The sequence below is a fragment of the Cinclus cinclus genome, chromosome 3 (genome assembly GCF_963662255.1).
Source record: "Cinclus cinclus chromosome 3, bCinCin1.1, whole genome shotgun sequence".
Classification (NCBI taxonomy): domain Eukaryota; kingdom Metazoa; phylum Chordata; class Aves; order Passeriformes; family Cinclidae; genus Cinclus; species Cinclus cinclus.
In genome coordinates this window covers 3454140-3469310 of record NC_085048.1, presented here as the reverse complement: position 1 = coordinate 3469310, position 15171 = coordinate 3454140, and the positions used below count along the sequence as shown (strand labels likewise).

Here is a 15171-nt window from a genome sequence, read left to right as displayed (position 1 = left end):
GACTGAAACAGTGGAATACTCCCAAGGTCTGAAGGCTGGCACACACCTAAGAATTGTTTTTAGAGAAAGGGAAACATCATCAGCTGTGGCTGGAGACAGCCCATCTGCAGTTTAGTGAAACACAGAGCCCAGGCTCCTGCCCCACCTGGGCTCCTGCATGTCCCCATTGCCTTGGTGTCCCCTCTGCAGCTCTGTGAAGACCCAGGAGAGGCAGCAGTCATGAAGATCCTGTTCCTGCTCTTCCCCCTGATCCTCCTGTTGGTCCAGGGTGCTGCAGGTGAGAAGAGGGGGAAGGATGGCAAGTGTGAGACCCCACCAGGGGGAATTCAGCATCCCTGTAAGTGACCATGTTTGTGGGAATAATGGGAAGGTAACAGGGGATTGAGGTCAAAGGGGTTCCTCAAATGGGTTTCCAACTGGACAACAATATGGGATGGAGAGAGCCCATGGAGACAGAATCCTGGCTTGTTCAGTGGGTTGAGAAAGGGTTTGGATTCAGGCTCCAAGCCTGCACCCAGCTGTTCCTCTTTGGGGCTCTGGGTGTTCTCATGCCCTGCACAGGGATGGCAGAGAGCCCCAGGGGATGTTTGGATAGGAGGGTTTCCTGGAGAACAAAGATAACCCTTCTTACCCAGTGGTTCATCCTCCGAGTGTCCCAAATCCCCATCGCCACAAGGGATGATCCCTTCAAGGGCTGCACAAGGACTTTCCATCAGAGGTGACCCAAATAAGAGCAGAGCGAGGACAGGAACGTGGAATGTGAGGAGTCCCTGCCTGCCAGCTGTGCTGCTCCCAGCTGAGGTGGGAATGCAGCTGGGAGCCAGCACAGCTCTTCCTCAACCTCACACTGGTCTGTTCCACTCTCTGCTCTGGTGTGCCCCCAATTTAGGGGCACAGGGACCTTCCAGGTGAGACACATTTCAATTAGAGATGTGGCTGTGGGGAGGTTGGAACTTCTCTTGGCCTGTAATGCATCGGGAGCATCAGACTATAACAACACTGATGTCCCTGATTGTGGTCTTGTCCCCATGAGTGTCTTTTCCCATGGAAATAGGAAGTGAGCTTCAATGCAGACACCGCAGAGGATACTGCTCTTTTGGGAGATGTATCCCCCCTGCAAGGCCTATTGGAAGATGTACAGGACAAACCATCTGCTGCAGAGGGTAAGATCTGGAATCCTGCTTGGGGAGTTAACTTCTTTTTTCTCAGAAAGATCTGTTACAAATTTCTTACTTGACAACCCCTGAAAATACTCTCCTGCATTTATGCTTTGTGAAAGATGCCCAAAAAGGAAGGGGAAAAGTCCTTGAGGTTTTTTGGAACTGTCCTGAGTAGAGCCAGAGCAGCACCAGGACAGCCAGGGCCACCCCACTCACTGAAGCCGTAAAAGAGGGAAACATTCCCTGTCCTTGGGCAGCACTGGGGACATGATCCAGCTCTTGCTGCATCTGCACAGACCTGGAGCCAGGGCTGCCAGCACTGACATAGCCCAGGTCCAACCTGCCTGCACCAAGGACTGCACCTCACCTGCCCTGAGCCTGAGGCTGCTGCACCACACCCTGGGCATTGCAGGGCAGGGGGACAGAGTGGCAGGGAAAGTGACAGCAGGTGATGTGCTTGTTTCTTTTCTTCTTACAGTCTCTGGGGATAAAACCCTGAAATTCCCAAGAAGAACATCCCATTGGCTCTCTTCTGTCTCCTGTCCCCATGTCCTGCTGTCCCTGCCCTCGTGCCTGTGCCGTGCCCAGCTGTGGTGACAGCAGCAGTGGCAGCTGCTCCTGCTGGGTGCTGCTGGGCTGGAGCCCTGTGCTGGCAGCCCCGGGCTCTTTGGGGCAGGGGCTGCTTTTCCCGGCTTGAATAAAGAGCAGCACTTTGGCATTGCAGGGCTGGGCTGTGTGTGCGTGTCCTGCTGCTGGAGGGGTGCTGTGCCTGCTGCCCCTGGGGGTGGCACTGCCTTGGTGGCAGCAGAAGGCCCTGGGGATGGTGCTGGGGCTGAGCAGAGGCTGTGTCCCTGGGGATGCTCCTGCCTGGCCGTGCTTTGGGCACGCTGAGCCTGTCAGTGCCTGCTGGGCCGGGCTGGGTGGGGGGCCTGTGCTGGAGCTGCCCTGGGGATGCTCCTTCTGGGGGAACAGGAACATTGTCCTGATGGTAACAGCTCCAGATGTATTCTATTCTCTGAGCCCTGCTCCCATGTCCATTGCAGAAGACATGGACTAAGAACTCTGGACATAGTGGCCAAACCTCATCGCTAAAATAGGCTCAGCTTGGTTACAAGGTCCCAGCTCCAGTCCCAGCTGCAGAACTTGCAGCAGGAACCAGTCTTTAAAGGGATGGAAGAGTAGAACCTCAGGGAACATGACATAGACATGCAGAGAACTCATACATAAATCATGAGCCTGATAGTGGTAAAATAAATACCTGTACCAAAAGGTTTGTTTTGTCTTCTTTCATCTGCATTATGTCTGTGTGGAATGCTCAGGATCCACAGCACAGCTTCACTGGAGCATCACTAAAAGCCTCCATTTTTCCATACATTCAATTCATTATCATCTTTCCTGCTGCTTCTTGCAGCATCAGGATGGGGAGAGCACAGAGGCCAGGCTGGAGTCATTGGTAGCCCAAAAGTTCCTTTCCCTATTTCCCCTCTACTCCAGAGAAAAGGAGGTTTTGGTTTCCTCTTCTGGCACCTCTGAGAAGGATTCCCGGCCCAGGGTCTTGTGTCATCCTGCCTTGTAGAATGACCTGGTGGTGCTGTGCTTTGCTGGACACATCCATAGGCACAGGGACACATTCAGGGACACAGGGACACATCCAGGGACACAAACAGACCTTGCTCACTGGAGACCAGCACCAACCTTCTGCTCTGGCACAGAGTGGAACCTTTTCTCAGTCCCTTCAAGAAACCCTCCCAGTAAAGCCCACCAGCAGTAATGTGTGCAGCTGCTGCCTCTGCTGCTGCTGAGCATGCAGAATGCATCTCCCACATTTTTGAGGATTGTCACCTCGTCACTGTGACTTCGCATCTCAGGGTAGTGATGCAGAAGAGGATGAGACACCAGATTCCACGGCCAAATCCCCAGCAGCTCAGCTCACTTTGGGGGGACCAAAACTCTGATTTTGGTCTGCCAAACACCTGGAGAAGAAGCTGCTAAACTGTGCCCATGGCACAGACCCTCCTGCCTGGCAAGGACTGTCACTTCTCCCAGTGGCATGGCTGGCATCCAACTCACTGGATTCACAAGTGGTGGCTGCATCCAGCCTGTATTTATTCACCTTGGCTGGCATTAGAAGGAGACGCAGGTTTGTTGTGTCACCTGGGTTACAGAACTGACCATCTGTCCTGGTGTTGCTCTCACATTATCAGAAGAGTCACGAGAGAGAACACTGTTTAAACCCTGAAATGTCAGGTGCAAAGACATCTTGTCTAATAACATGTTTTTGAAGTTTCTAAAGTTGCTTTCCGCGTTCTGTAACTATTTGCACATCCAACACAATCTGGTTGTTCAACCAGAGTAGGAAAAACAAAGGATAGGAGAGAAGAAATTGTTTTAATTTCACTCTGAAAGAGTTTAAATCAGATACTAGGAAGGAATCCTTCACTGGGAGGGTGGTGAGGTGCTGGAACAGGGTGCCCAGAGAAGCTGTGGCTGCCCCTGGATCCCTGGAAGTGTCCAAGGCCAGGCTGGATGGGGATTGGAGCAACCTGGGACAGTGGATGGTGTCCCTGGCCATGGCAGGGTGTGGAAAAAGATAATATTTCAATTCCCTTCCAACCCAAACTATTGAAGACATGATCCTGTGAGCTTAAGCAAAAAAGAATTCTGCTCCCCCAGGACTGCACTGATGCCTCTGTCAGCCCCCACCAGTCCCTGTGCCCATCCCAAGGATTTCCCAGCTGGCCCCACAGCCCGTTGCCGCTGTGCCGCGGGTGTCACAAGAGGTGTTGCATGGGGACAACGGTGACATTGATTGCAACAGCCCCAGGAGGCACCTCAGCCTCTGGCCCTGCAGCAGGGAGGGTCCAGGGGCAGCCCCAGCACCCCACACACATGGGGCACTCCCGGGTTGGCTCAGGGCACTTGTGTCACCAGCACAAACAGCCTGTCCCACCCCCTGGAAACAGGGCAAAAGCAGCGTGTGTGGGGCACAGGGACACTCCCCTGGCTGGACTCTTCACACAGGTGATTCCAGGTTGGTTGGTTACAGACCACTTCTGCCTTGCTGTGCTCGGAACCAACACCTTTCTCAGGTAGGTCACGGGTGAGTCACTTCCAGCCCACCAAGTCACTTCCCTGCCCTCTTGCTCCTGCCTGGGTCAGTGGTGCACAGGGATGGGGAGTGGGCTTGCTGGGAATCCTGGGAATAATCGGGAGCTGAGGGTGGATACGTGCAAGATGAGCTGGGAAGACTTTCTTGACCTCGGGGCATTGTACAGGCTGTTTGGGCAACAAACTTTGGGCAGGCTGGGCGGTAAAGAGCATTGGATAAAATTTCATTTAGCTTGGCATCTCCAGGCACAAAGATTCCCCTAAATCCTTGACCCTGCTTTGGTTCTTGCTGTGTCCCCTGTGCAGCCCCAAGAAGACCCAGGACAGACATCAGCCATGAGGATCCTCTACCTGCTCTTCCCCTTGCTCCTCCTGTTGCTCCACAGTGCTGCAGGTGAGAAGGACACAGGGGTCATGGCTGAGGTGTGAACCCACAGCAGTGGGGTTTTCCAGGTCCTGGGAATCGACCACGGTTCTCAGGTGTTTATAACATTTGGGAAGGATTTGCTGTGAGGAAGGTCAGTGCAGCAGAGGATCCAGCTCAGCAACTCCTGTAGCTCACGCTGGTTTTTCCCTGTGTCTTTCCCCACATGCACACATTGCTGGAGGACAAATGAACTCTGACTGGAGAGTTGAAGATGTTGAGTTTGATTCTCAGTTCCCATACAAGACTGGGACTCAGAGCCAGCAGCAGCTCCTCTGGATTCAGATCCATTCTTTACATTTAGGCCGCACTCACCTTGATCACTTTCCTTTTTGTGCAGGATCTGCCTTGGCTCCAACAAATAAGAAACAATGTGAGCGAGAAAATGGGTTTTGTGGATTTCTGAAGTGCTCTTTCCCCTTCGTCATCAAAGGAAAATGTTCCAGGTTCTTCTTCTGCTGCAAAAAGTAAGTTTTGGAATTACAAAACCTGCTGTCAGGACAGAAGATGGTTAAGGAGCCCTGAGTAGCTAAAGGCTCAGCGCCCTTCAGGCTCCAAGGCAGAGCTGAGGGGAGGGAAGGTGCTTGGAACTGCCCTGAGTGTGGCTGCAGCAGCCCCAGGTCAGCCAGGGCCAGCCCAATCTCCTCCAGTCCCAGAGCCTCATTCAGGCTCTGCAGAGGACACCTCCGAGCCATAAAAAAGGGAAACATTCCCTGTCCTTGGGCAGCACTGGGGACATGATCCAGCTGTTGCTGCATCTGCACAGACCTGGAGCCAGGGCTGCCAGCACTGACATAGCCCAGGTCCAACCTGCCTGCACCAAGGACTGCACCTCACCTGCCCTGAGCCTGAGGCTGCTGCACCACACCCTGGGCATTGCAGGGCAGGGGGACAGAGTGGCAGGGAAAGTGACAGCAGGTGATGTGCTTGTTTCTTTTCTTCTTACAGTCTCTGGGGATAAAACCCTGAAATTCCCAAGAAGAACATCCCATTGGCTCTCTTCTGTCTCCTGTCCCCATGTCCTGCTGTCCCTGCCCTCGTGCCTGTGCCGTGCCCAGCTGTGGTGACAGCAGCAGTGGCAGCTGCTCCTGCTGGGTGCTGCTGGGCTGGAGCCCTGTGCTGGCAGCCCCGGGCTCTTTGGGGCAGGGGCTGCTTTTCCCGGCTTGAATAAAGAGCAGCACTTTGGCATTGCAGGGCTGGGCTGTGTGTGCGTGTCCTGCTGCTGGAGGGGTGCTGTGCCTGCTGCCCCTGGGGGTGGCACTGCCTTGGTGGCAGCAGAAGGCCCTGGGGATGGTGCTGGGGCTGAGCAGAGGCTGTGTCCCTGGGGATGCTCCTGCCTGGCCGTGCTTTGGGCACGCTGAGCCTGTCAGTGCCTGCTGGGCCGGGCTGGGTGGGGGGCCTGTGCTGGAGCTGCCCTGGGGATGCTCCTTCTGGGGGAGGTGGGATCCCTGGGCTGCTCCTGCCAGTCCCACATGCTCCTGGTGCCTGCCCCCACCAGTCCCTGTGCCCATCCCAAGGATTTCCCAGCTGGCCCCACAGCCCGTTGCCGCTGTGCCGCGGGTGTCACAAGAGGTGTTGCATGGGGACAACGGTGACATTGATTGCAACAGCCCCAGGAGGCACCTCAGCCTCTGGCCCTGCAGCAGGGAGGGACCAGGGGCAGCCCCAGCACCCCACACACATGGGGCACTCCCGGGTTGGCTCAGGGCACTTGTGCCAGCAGCAGCTGGGGCCTGTCCCACCCACCAGCACTGCCATAAATCCAGTGTGTCTGGGGCACAGCAGCATTCCCTGGCCCCAAGGGCATCTGCACACAGCCATTCCTCTTGGGTTTGGTGAACCACAGAGCCCAGACTCCTGCCCCACCTGGGCTCCTGCGTGTCCCCATTGCTTTGGTGTCCCTCTGCAACCCTGTGAAGACCCAGGAGAGGCAGCAGCCATGAAGATCCTGTTCCTGCTCTTCCTCGTGATCCTCCTGTTGGTCCAGGGTGCTGAAGGTGAGAATATGAAGGGGAAGATGGGGAGAGGTGTGATCCTCCATTACTTCTGTTTTCTGTTTCCCTGGAATTGAGCAGTAGTAGGAAGGATGCAAATCTTAGGGGGACTTGAGATGCTTTTTAAGTGATATCCGAATAGGACATGGATTTCAGGTGGGCAGAGGTACTGGAAATAGAATCCTGGCTTGTTCTGGGGATTTAGTTTCAGGTTCCTGGCATGCACCCTGCTGTTCCTCTTTTGGACTCTCTGGCTGTTCTCATGCCCTGAAGAGGGATGGCAGAGTGACCCAGGGGATGTTTGGATGGAAGAGTTTCCTGGGACACAAAGGTGACACTTCTTACCCACTGGTTCATCCTCTGAGTGCCCCAAATCCCCATCGCCCCAAGGGATGATCATTGCAAGGGCTGCACAAGGACTTTCCATCAGAGGTGACACAAATCATGGCAGAGTCAGGACAGGGATGTGGGCTATCAATGAAGCTTGGGTGGCCTTGGCTGAAGAAAACCCTGGGGCTTGAGACTGAGCTGTCCAGTGGGAGTTGCTGAGTTCAGGAACTCATCCAGCAGCCCTGAACCTCATCACAACCTGGAAACTCTTGGCAGCCAATGAATTACTCCTTCAGGAACTATGGGGCACTTCCAATTCAACTGCTGTTGCTCTTATGGAGGGCTCATCTTGCCAGGAATCAACTGGGAACATCACACAGCTGGTATAACCAGAGCCAGAAAATTCCTGAAAAACTTGGATGACAGCTTTTTGGATCAGGTCCTAAGGGAGCCAACTCACACAGATGCCCTTCTTGATCTGCTGCTTGTCAACAGAGAGGATCTTGTGATCTTCTCCAAGTGGGGATTGGGGCTGTCTTGGCCACAGCAATCATGGAGCATTGATGTTAAAATCCTCTTGACAGGAGGAAAAACCTCAAAACCTCAAATCTGGACATGAGGAGAGCTGACTTCAGGGTGCTCAGGGAATTAGTCAGTAAGGTCCCCTGGGAAAATGCTAGAAAACTGTGCCAAGGAAAGAGACTTGGGGATCCTGGTTAATGGCAAGTTGAACATGAGCCAGCAATGCCCTGGCAGCCAGCAGGGACATCCCTGTTCCGGGGGCCATCAGGCACAGCATCATCAGCAGGAAGAGGGAGGGGATGGTCCCTCTCTGCTCTGCACTGAGGTGGCCTCACCTTGAGTCGTGGGGGCAGTTTTGGATACCACAATATTAAAAAGACATTAAATTATCTGACAGTGTCCAAAGCAGGGCAACAAACATGGTGAAGGGCCTGGAGGGAAGTCGTGTGAGGAGTGGCTGAGGCCACTTGGCTTGTTCAGCCTGGAGGAGACTGAGGAGAAACCTCATTGCAATTACACCTTCTTTGTGAAGAGGAGGGGCAGACACTGATCTCTTCTCTGTGGTGACCAGTAAAAGGGCCTCAGAGAATGGCCTGAAGCTGAATTAGGGGAGGTTTAGGTTGGATATCAGGAAAAGGTTTTTCACCCAGAGGGTGGTTGGGCACTGATCAGGCTCCCCAGGGCTGTGGTCACAGCACCAGGTGTTCAATTGATAGAGTTCAATGAAGATTCAGACAGTACTCATGGGCACAGGGTGTGACCCGTGGGTATGGTGCTGTGCAAGGCCAGGAGTTGGACTCAATGATCCTTGTGGGTTCCTTCCAAATTGGCTTATCCTGTGATTCTGTGAGGAGTCCCTTGCTTGCTGGTTGTGCTGGTCCAGGCAGAGATGGGAATGCAGCTGGAAGGCAGCACAGTTCTTTCTCAATCTCACACTGGTCTTTCCCATTGTGCTCTGGTGTGCACCCAGTTTAGGGGGAAAGAGTCCTTCCTGCAATTGGAGATCTGGCTGTGGGGAGTTTGAAGCAGAGCCCTTCTACTGGCTTGAAATGCACGGGGAGTGTCACCCCTTCTGCAGCTACACACTGCTCTCCCCAGTTTTTTATTTAATGGCTCTGTATGCATCTTTCCCCATGGAAACAGGAATTATGAATGCATGCCAGCTACTAGGAGGATACTGTGCTTTTTGGAAGTGTCGCCCCCCTACAAGACCTATTGGAAAATGCTCAGCCTTTACCATATGCTGCAAACGGTAAGGTCTGTGTTCCTGGGTGAAGAATTTTTCCTTCTTTGTACATAGAAATACCTGTTAAAAGTTTATTTCTCACCAAAACTTTGTTTCATGTCTGTCTGCTTTATTCTTACAGTGTGCGGGGTTGAGACCCTGAAGTAGGACATGTCCCTCTGTTCTGTCTCCTGTCCCCATGTCCTGCTGTCCCTGCCCTCGTGCCTGTGCCGTGCCCAGCTGTGGTGACAGCAGCAGTGGCAGCTGCTCCTGCTGGGTGCTGCTGGGCTGGAGCCCTGTGCTGGCAGCCCCGGGCTCTTTGGGGCAGGGGCTGCTTTTCCCGGCTTGAATAAAGAGCAGCACTTTGGCATTGCAGGGCTGGGCTGTGTGTGCGTGTCCTGCTGCTGGAGGGGTGCTGTGCCTGCTGCCCCTGGGGGTGGCACTGCCTTGGTGGCAGCAGAAGGCCCTGGGGATGGGGCTGGGGCTGAGCAGAGGCTGTGTCCCTGGGGATGCTCCTGCCTGGCCGTGCTTTGGGCACGCTGAGCCTGTCAGTGCCTGCTGGGCCGGGCTGGGTGGGGGGCCTGTGCTGGAGCTGCCCTGGGGATGTTCCCTCCTGTGAAGCAGTAACCATGTCCTGCTTTTTATATGCCCAGACTTCTTTCTTTCTCGGCCCTTTACTCCCCTGTCAATCACTTCAAGGTGGGTGATGGTCCTTTCTCATGGAGGATGCTCAGCCCAAGCCAGGATGGGCTCAAGGGAGGCACTGTCCTACTGGTTGGTGGGAAAAGAGCTCACAGGCTTCTTTGCAGGGATGTCTCATATGCCCAAATGGAGCAGCACATGGCTCTGACTGGGAATCTCAAGCTACAAGTCTGTTTTTGTGTGTTCATTGTCTACACACCTTGGGAGTCCCCTCTCAGTGTGGTTGTTTTCTGGGCAGATCTGAGACTGGCCATAGCTCAGACAGTGCTAAGGCCACCTGGACTCTGCAGAGCTCTGGGGCTTGTTGGAGTGTCCCTGCAGCCCAGGCAGATGCTCTGGGCTGGGCATGGTAGCAAATTCAGACCACGGCTGTCCCCATTTCCCCGTGCTGCCAATTATCCCCTGTCTTCCAACAGGGGAAGTTTTCTTGTGGAAGTTGGGTGATGTTTATGGCACTTGACTGGGACACATTCAGGACCTTCCCTCAGCAGCCTTTGGCAAAGACTCTCCAACATGTCTGATGCTTCCATCCCTGCACAAGGCAGGACTCTGAGGGTGAAGCAGGATTTTCCCTCCTCCTTTCTACCCTCCTGTCCACCAGGGCTGCTGTGTAAAATGCTGTGATCTGAGAAAGACATTGGATAGGAGCCATGGTAACAGGGCAAAATCTCATTCCTAAAATAATCAGAGCTTTAGTACAAGGTCCCAGCCCCAGTTCCAGTTATGAAACCTGGAGCAGGAGCCAGTCTTTAAAGGGATGGGGCAGTGAGGAACCTTTCAGTAGCACAGCCACAATAACTCACATGTGACTCATTGTCTCAATACAGGAAAAAAAAAACAAACCTGTACCAAAAGGTTTGGCTTCTGTCTTCTTTTGCCTTCATTCTGTTTTTAGGAAAATTCAATTTCCACAGCACAGTTTCACTGTAGTTTCACTTAAACCCTCTAATTTTTTAATCCATTTAATTCATTACTGTTGTACCTGCTGCTCCTTGGAACATATACAAGAAGAGAGCACAAAGGACAGGTTTGAGGACTCAAAGGACACTTGAAGACTCAAAATGTCCAGCCCAAAAGTTCCTTTCCCTGTTTCCTCCCCGCACCAGAGAAAAGGAGGTTTTGGTTTTCTCCTCTGACACCTCTGAGAAGGATTCCCAGCCCAGGGTCTTGTGTCATCCTGCCTTGTGCAAGAACTCCTTGTGGTGCTGTGGTTTGCTGGACACATCCAGGGACACAGGGACATATCCAGGGAAACACACAGAGAGCTCTGCTCACTGGAAACCAGCACCAGCCTGCTGCTCTGGAACACAATGGAACCTCGTCCACTTGTATTCAGAAAACTTTCCCAGTAAACCATCAGTAATCTAGGAAGTAGGGCCCTCTGTTTCTGCTGAGGATGCAGAACCCATTTCTCAAATTTTTCTTAATTGTCAGCTTGTCACTGTGACTTCAGATCTCAGGGTTGTGCAGGGAAAATTACTGAGACATCAGGTTCCACTGCCAAATCCCCAGAAAAGTCAGGCTCTGCAGTTCGGGGACAACCAGATTGCTCTGCCAAATAGCTGGAGAGGGAGCTGCTAACTTGGGCACATGGCACAGAGCCTCCTGCTCATCAAGGACTGTCCCCAGAACTGGGCTGGGGCTGGTGCCTGCCCCCAAAAGTTCCTTTGCCCATCTCAAGGATTTCCCAGCTGGCCCCACAGCCCGTTGCCGCTGTGCCGCGGGTGTCACAAGAGGTGTTGCATGGGGACAACGGTGACATTGATTGCAACAGCCCCAGGAGGCACCTCAGCCTCTGGCCCTGCAGCAGGGAGGGACCAGGGGCAGCCCCAGTATGTGAATTGACTCTGCAGGACTGGGACTGCACTCACAGGAATGCTGAGACCATTAGAAGTGAGAAATGTGGTGAGACTACTTTGTCTGTGCTGGCAGAAGACACAGCTTTTGCACTGCTGGGAGATATTTATGGACATTTTCAGGTTGTAGCCGAAGGGACCCTTTGGAGAGATCAGCTCCTGGAGGAGCTGCACAGCCAGCCTAGGAGACCTCTATCCCTTGAAGGCATGCTAAGGTCTCCTGGGGACTGTCTGCAGGATCAGGCTTCTCCAGAAGGGATGTGGGAAGGGCAGAGGCTGTGGGCTGATGGAGGAGTTGATGCTGTGGGACTGGAAGAAGAGAGGGAACTGAGCAGAGACTGCACTGCAGACCTCAGCCCCAGGGCAGACGAGGCAGATGGAGATTCCAGCCCATGGTGTGGTGGGAACTTTGGGACGTCTGGTATGGATTGGATGGGCAGCATGGTGAGGCACAGCAGAGACAGCCCTCAGCACAGCCATGCACATGAGGCTGTGCCTGTCAGGGACAAGGGACATGTGGGACTGGCAGGAGCAGCCCAGGGATCCCACCTCCCCCAGAAGGAGCATCCCCAGGGCAGCTCCAGCACAGGCCCCCCACCCAGCCCGGCCCAGCAGGCACTGACAGGCTCAGCGTGCCCAAAGCACGGCCAGGCAGGAGCATCCCCAGGGACACAGCCTCTGCTCAGCCCCAGCACCATCCCCAGGGCCTTCTGCTGCCACCAAGGCAGTGCCACCCCCAGGGGCAGCAGGCACAGCACCCCTCCAGCAGCAGGACACGCACACACAGCCCAGCCCTGCAATGCCAAAGTGCTGCTCTTTATTCAAGCCGGGAAAAGCAGCCCCTGCCCCAAAGAGCCCGGGGCTGCCAGCACAGGGCTCCAGCCCAGCAGCACCCAGCAGGAGCAGCTGCCACTGCTGCTGTCACCACAGCTGGGCATGGCACAGGCACGAGGGCAGGGACAGCAGGACATGGGGACAGGAGACAGAAGAGAGCCAATGGGATGTTCTTCTCAGGAATTTCAGGGTTTTATCCCCAGAGACTGTAAGAAGAAAAGAAACAAGCACATCACCTGGTGTCACATTCCCTGCCACTCTGTCCCCCTGCCCTGCAATGCCCAGGGTGTGGTGCAGCAGCCTCAGGCTCAGGGCAGGTGAGGTGCAGTCCTTGGTGCAGGCAGGTTGGACCTGGGCTATGTCAGTGCTGGCAGCCCTGGCTCCAGGTCTGTGCAGATGCAGCAAGAGCTGGATCATGTCCCCAGTGCTGCCCAAGGACAGGGAATGTTTCCCTCTTTTATGGCTTGGGTGACTCCTCTGCAGAGCCTGAATGAGTCCCCTGGGACTGGGGAAGTGTGGGGAGGCCCTGGCTGACCTGGAGTTCCTGCAGCCCCACCACGGGGGGATCAAACCCACAAGTACTGTTCCCTCACTTTTTGATCATCTCTCTCAAAGCATAAATGCATTTATCATGAGTATTTATCATGACTTGTCAAGAAAGAAGCTTGTAACAGAACTTTCTGAGGCAAAAGGAGGAAAATCTTCAGAAAGGGATCTGGTCCTTACATTTTGCAGCAGAGAATGCCTGGTGAACATCTTCCCACAGCAAGTGTACCACGGGGACAATCACGCCTAAAGCAGAATCCCCGTATTTGCTGGCATGTACTTGCACTGCCTGTTCCCACGGGGAAAGACACACACAGAACAATTAGAGAACAATTAAACAATTAAACTCATCATCTCGGAGGGCAGAGTGTGGTTATAGGCAGGCTGATGCTACCTGGTGCTGGGGTATTTCAGGCCAAGAGAAGGGCCCAGCTCCAGCCTCCACACAGCCACATCTCTAATTGAAATGTGTCTCACCTGGAAGGTCCCTGTGCCCCTAAATTGGGGGCACACCAGAGCAGAGAGTGGAACAGACCAGTGTGAGGTTGAGGAAGAGCTGTGCTGGCTCCCAGCTGCATTCCCACCTCAGCTGGGAGCAGGGACTCCTCACATTCCATGTCCCTGATGTAGAGAACAAGCCAGGATTCTCTTTCCAAGGGATCTCTCCACCCCAAATCAGTGTCCAGCTGGAAACTCACTCAAGAAACAGCTTTGACCTCAGTCTCCTGTTACCTTCTCATAACTCCCACAAACACAGTCACTTCCAGGGACACTGAATTCCCCCTGGAGCTGGTTTACATTTTTCCCCTTTTCCCTTCTTCTCCTCTCACCTGCTGCACCCTGGACCAACAGGAGGATCAGGGGGAAGAGCAGGAACAGGATCTTCATGGCTGCTGCCTCTCCTGGGTCCTCACAGAGATGCAGAGGGACACCAAAGAAATGGGTAAATGCAGGACATCATAAGTGAGCAAGATTCCAGAAAGAGACCCCAGACTCACCTCTCTGTCAAAGGCTTTGGTGTTCAGGCAGCAGCAAACCCAAGAGGAATGGCTGTGTGCAGATGCCCTTGGGGCCAGGGAATGCTGCTGTGCCCCAGACACACTGGATTTATGGCAGTGCTGGTGGGTGGGACAGGCCCCAGCTGCTGCTGGCACAAGTGCCCTGAGCCAACCCGGGAGTGCCCCACGTGTGTGGGGTGCTGGGGCTGCCCCTGGTCCCTCCCTGCTGCAGGGCCAGAGGCTGAGGTGCCTCCTGGGGCTGTTGCAATCAATGTCACCGTTGTCCCCATGCAACACCTCTTGTGACACCCGCGGCACAGCGGCAACGGGCTGGGCAGGAGAGGGATGGGATGGGATGGACAAGGTATGGGGGTTGATGTTGGAAAGAGTAGAAATGAGAAAATGTTTTCCCTCCTTGCCATCTCTCATTTTATCAGCTCTATTCTCAGAATGGGATGTGGAAGATCAGACTGAATTCTGCAGTCCTGCTCAGCTTTGTATGGTGAGAGGAAAGGTCTGCCACTCATTTAATTTCAACGGCTCTTTTTTGGGTAGTTTGGAAAGGAGATGGAGAAAATAAAATTTCCTGCACTCTTGAGAAAAAAAAGTGTTTCTTTTTTTCCCTCTTGTCCTTTACCTCTCACCTGTGTGCCCCTGGTAAACCCTGAGCTCGTTTTCCACACCTCCATTGGTGTGTCTCCAGATATTCTGGTCCAAGGAGCCCCTGGGGTGGGCAACAACACTTCCCTGAAGAGGTAAAAGGAGTCTGATGTAACAGCTCCAGAGTCAGTACCAGGACAGGTGAACACACATGAAGGAAAAGCCATGGATGATCCGAATATCCCTTACCAAATCCTCCAGTTCTGGACAGCAATAGCAGTACAAACATTTTTGGGGTCACTCTCTTCTCCCAGGTACACAATTGACAAGACCAGATGAAATGGTCTGAAATATCACCAGGGAAAGACGAGACTGGGTATTAAGAATAATTTTATTGCAGTAATTATGATGTTTATCGCACGCTGCCCAGGGCAGAGATGGAGTCACCATTCCTGGGTGGAATTTAAAAGCTGTGTGGATGTGGCACTTGTGCACATGGCTTAGTGTTGGCACTCCTGGGTTGATGGTTGGACTCGGTATTCTTAGAGGCATTTTCCAGCATCAGTAATTTTATTGGCATGATACTCGAGAGGGAAGATCTTCAGTGAACCAGGCAGGGGCCCCATTGCTCCCATACACACAAGTACATGGACAGACACAGGTATGGAACTACTAGGGAAATCAAATGCCTGAGGTTTGCTTTGAGCACAGGGAGAGGCCAATGACTGAGATGGAGCAGAGCATTGTCCCCCCAGACCCCCTGAGGTGGGCAGAGAGTCCAGGAGATTCTGCTTATTCCACATGAGTAAATGCAAACAAAGCTGGATATTTCCACACAGAAATGGGACCTTTTTCACAGGTCACACAGACAA

At 53.6% G+C, this 15171-nt stretch overlaps 1 protein-coding gene across 1 annotated transcript; it reads left to right on the top strand.

Moving 5' to 3' along the window:
• The first annotated feature begins 219 nt into the window (after positions 1-219).
• Positions 220-5745, top strand: LOC134041507 (uncharacterized). Its single transcript, XM_062488306.1, has 7 exons — positions 220-302; positions 1059-1163; positions 1457-1598; positions 4124-4249; positions 4575-4662; positions 5033-5159; positions 5641-5745. The coding sequence occupies exons 1-7, from the start codon at positions 220-222 to the stop codon at positions 5651-5653; spliced, it is 684 nt and encodes a 227-aa protein (XP_062344290.1). The 3' UTR covers positions 5654-5745.
• The last annotated feature ends 9426 nt before the right edge of the window (positions 5746-15171 follow it).

Excerpts from the sequence above, each read along its gene's own strand:
- LOC134041507 (XM_062488306.1), top strand. The coding sequence starts at position 220 with ATGAAGATCCTGTTCCTGCTCTTCCCCCTGATCCTCCTGTTGGTCCAG. Across the intron at positions 303-1,058 it reads AAGAGGGGGAAGGATGGCAA|TGAGCTTCAATGCAGACACC; the intron begins GTGTGAGACCCC and ends GGAAATAGGAAG. Across the intron at positions 1,599-4,123 it reads GGGACAGAGTGGCAGGGAAA|GGCAAAAGCAGCGTGTGTGG; the intron begins GTGACAGCAGGT and ends CCCTGGAAACAG.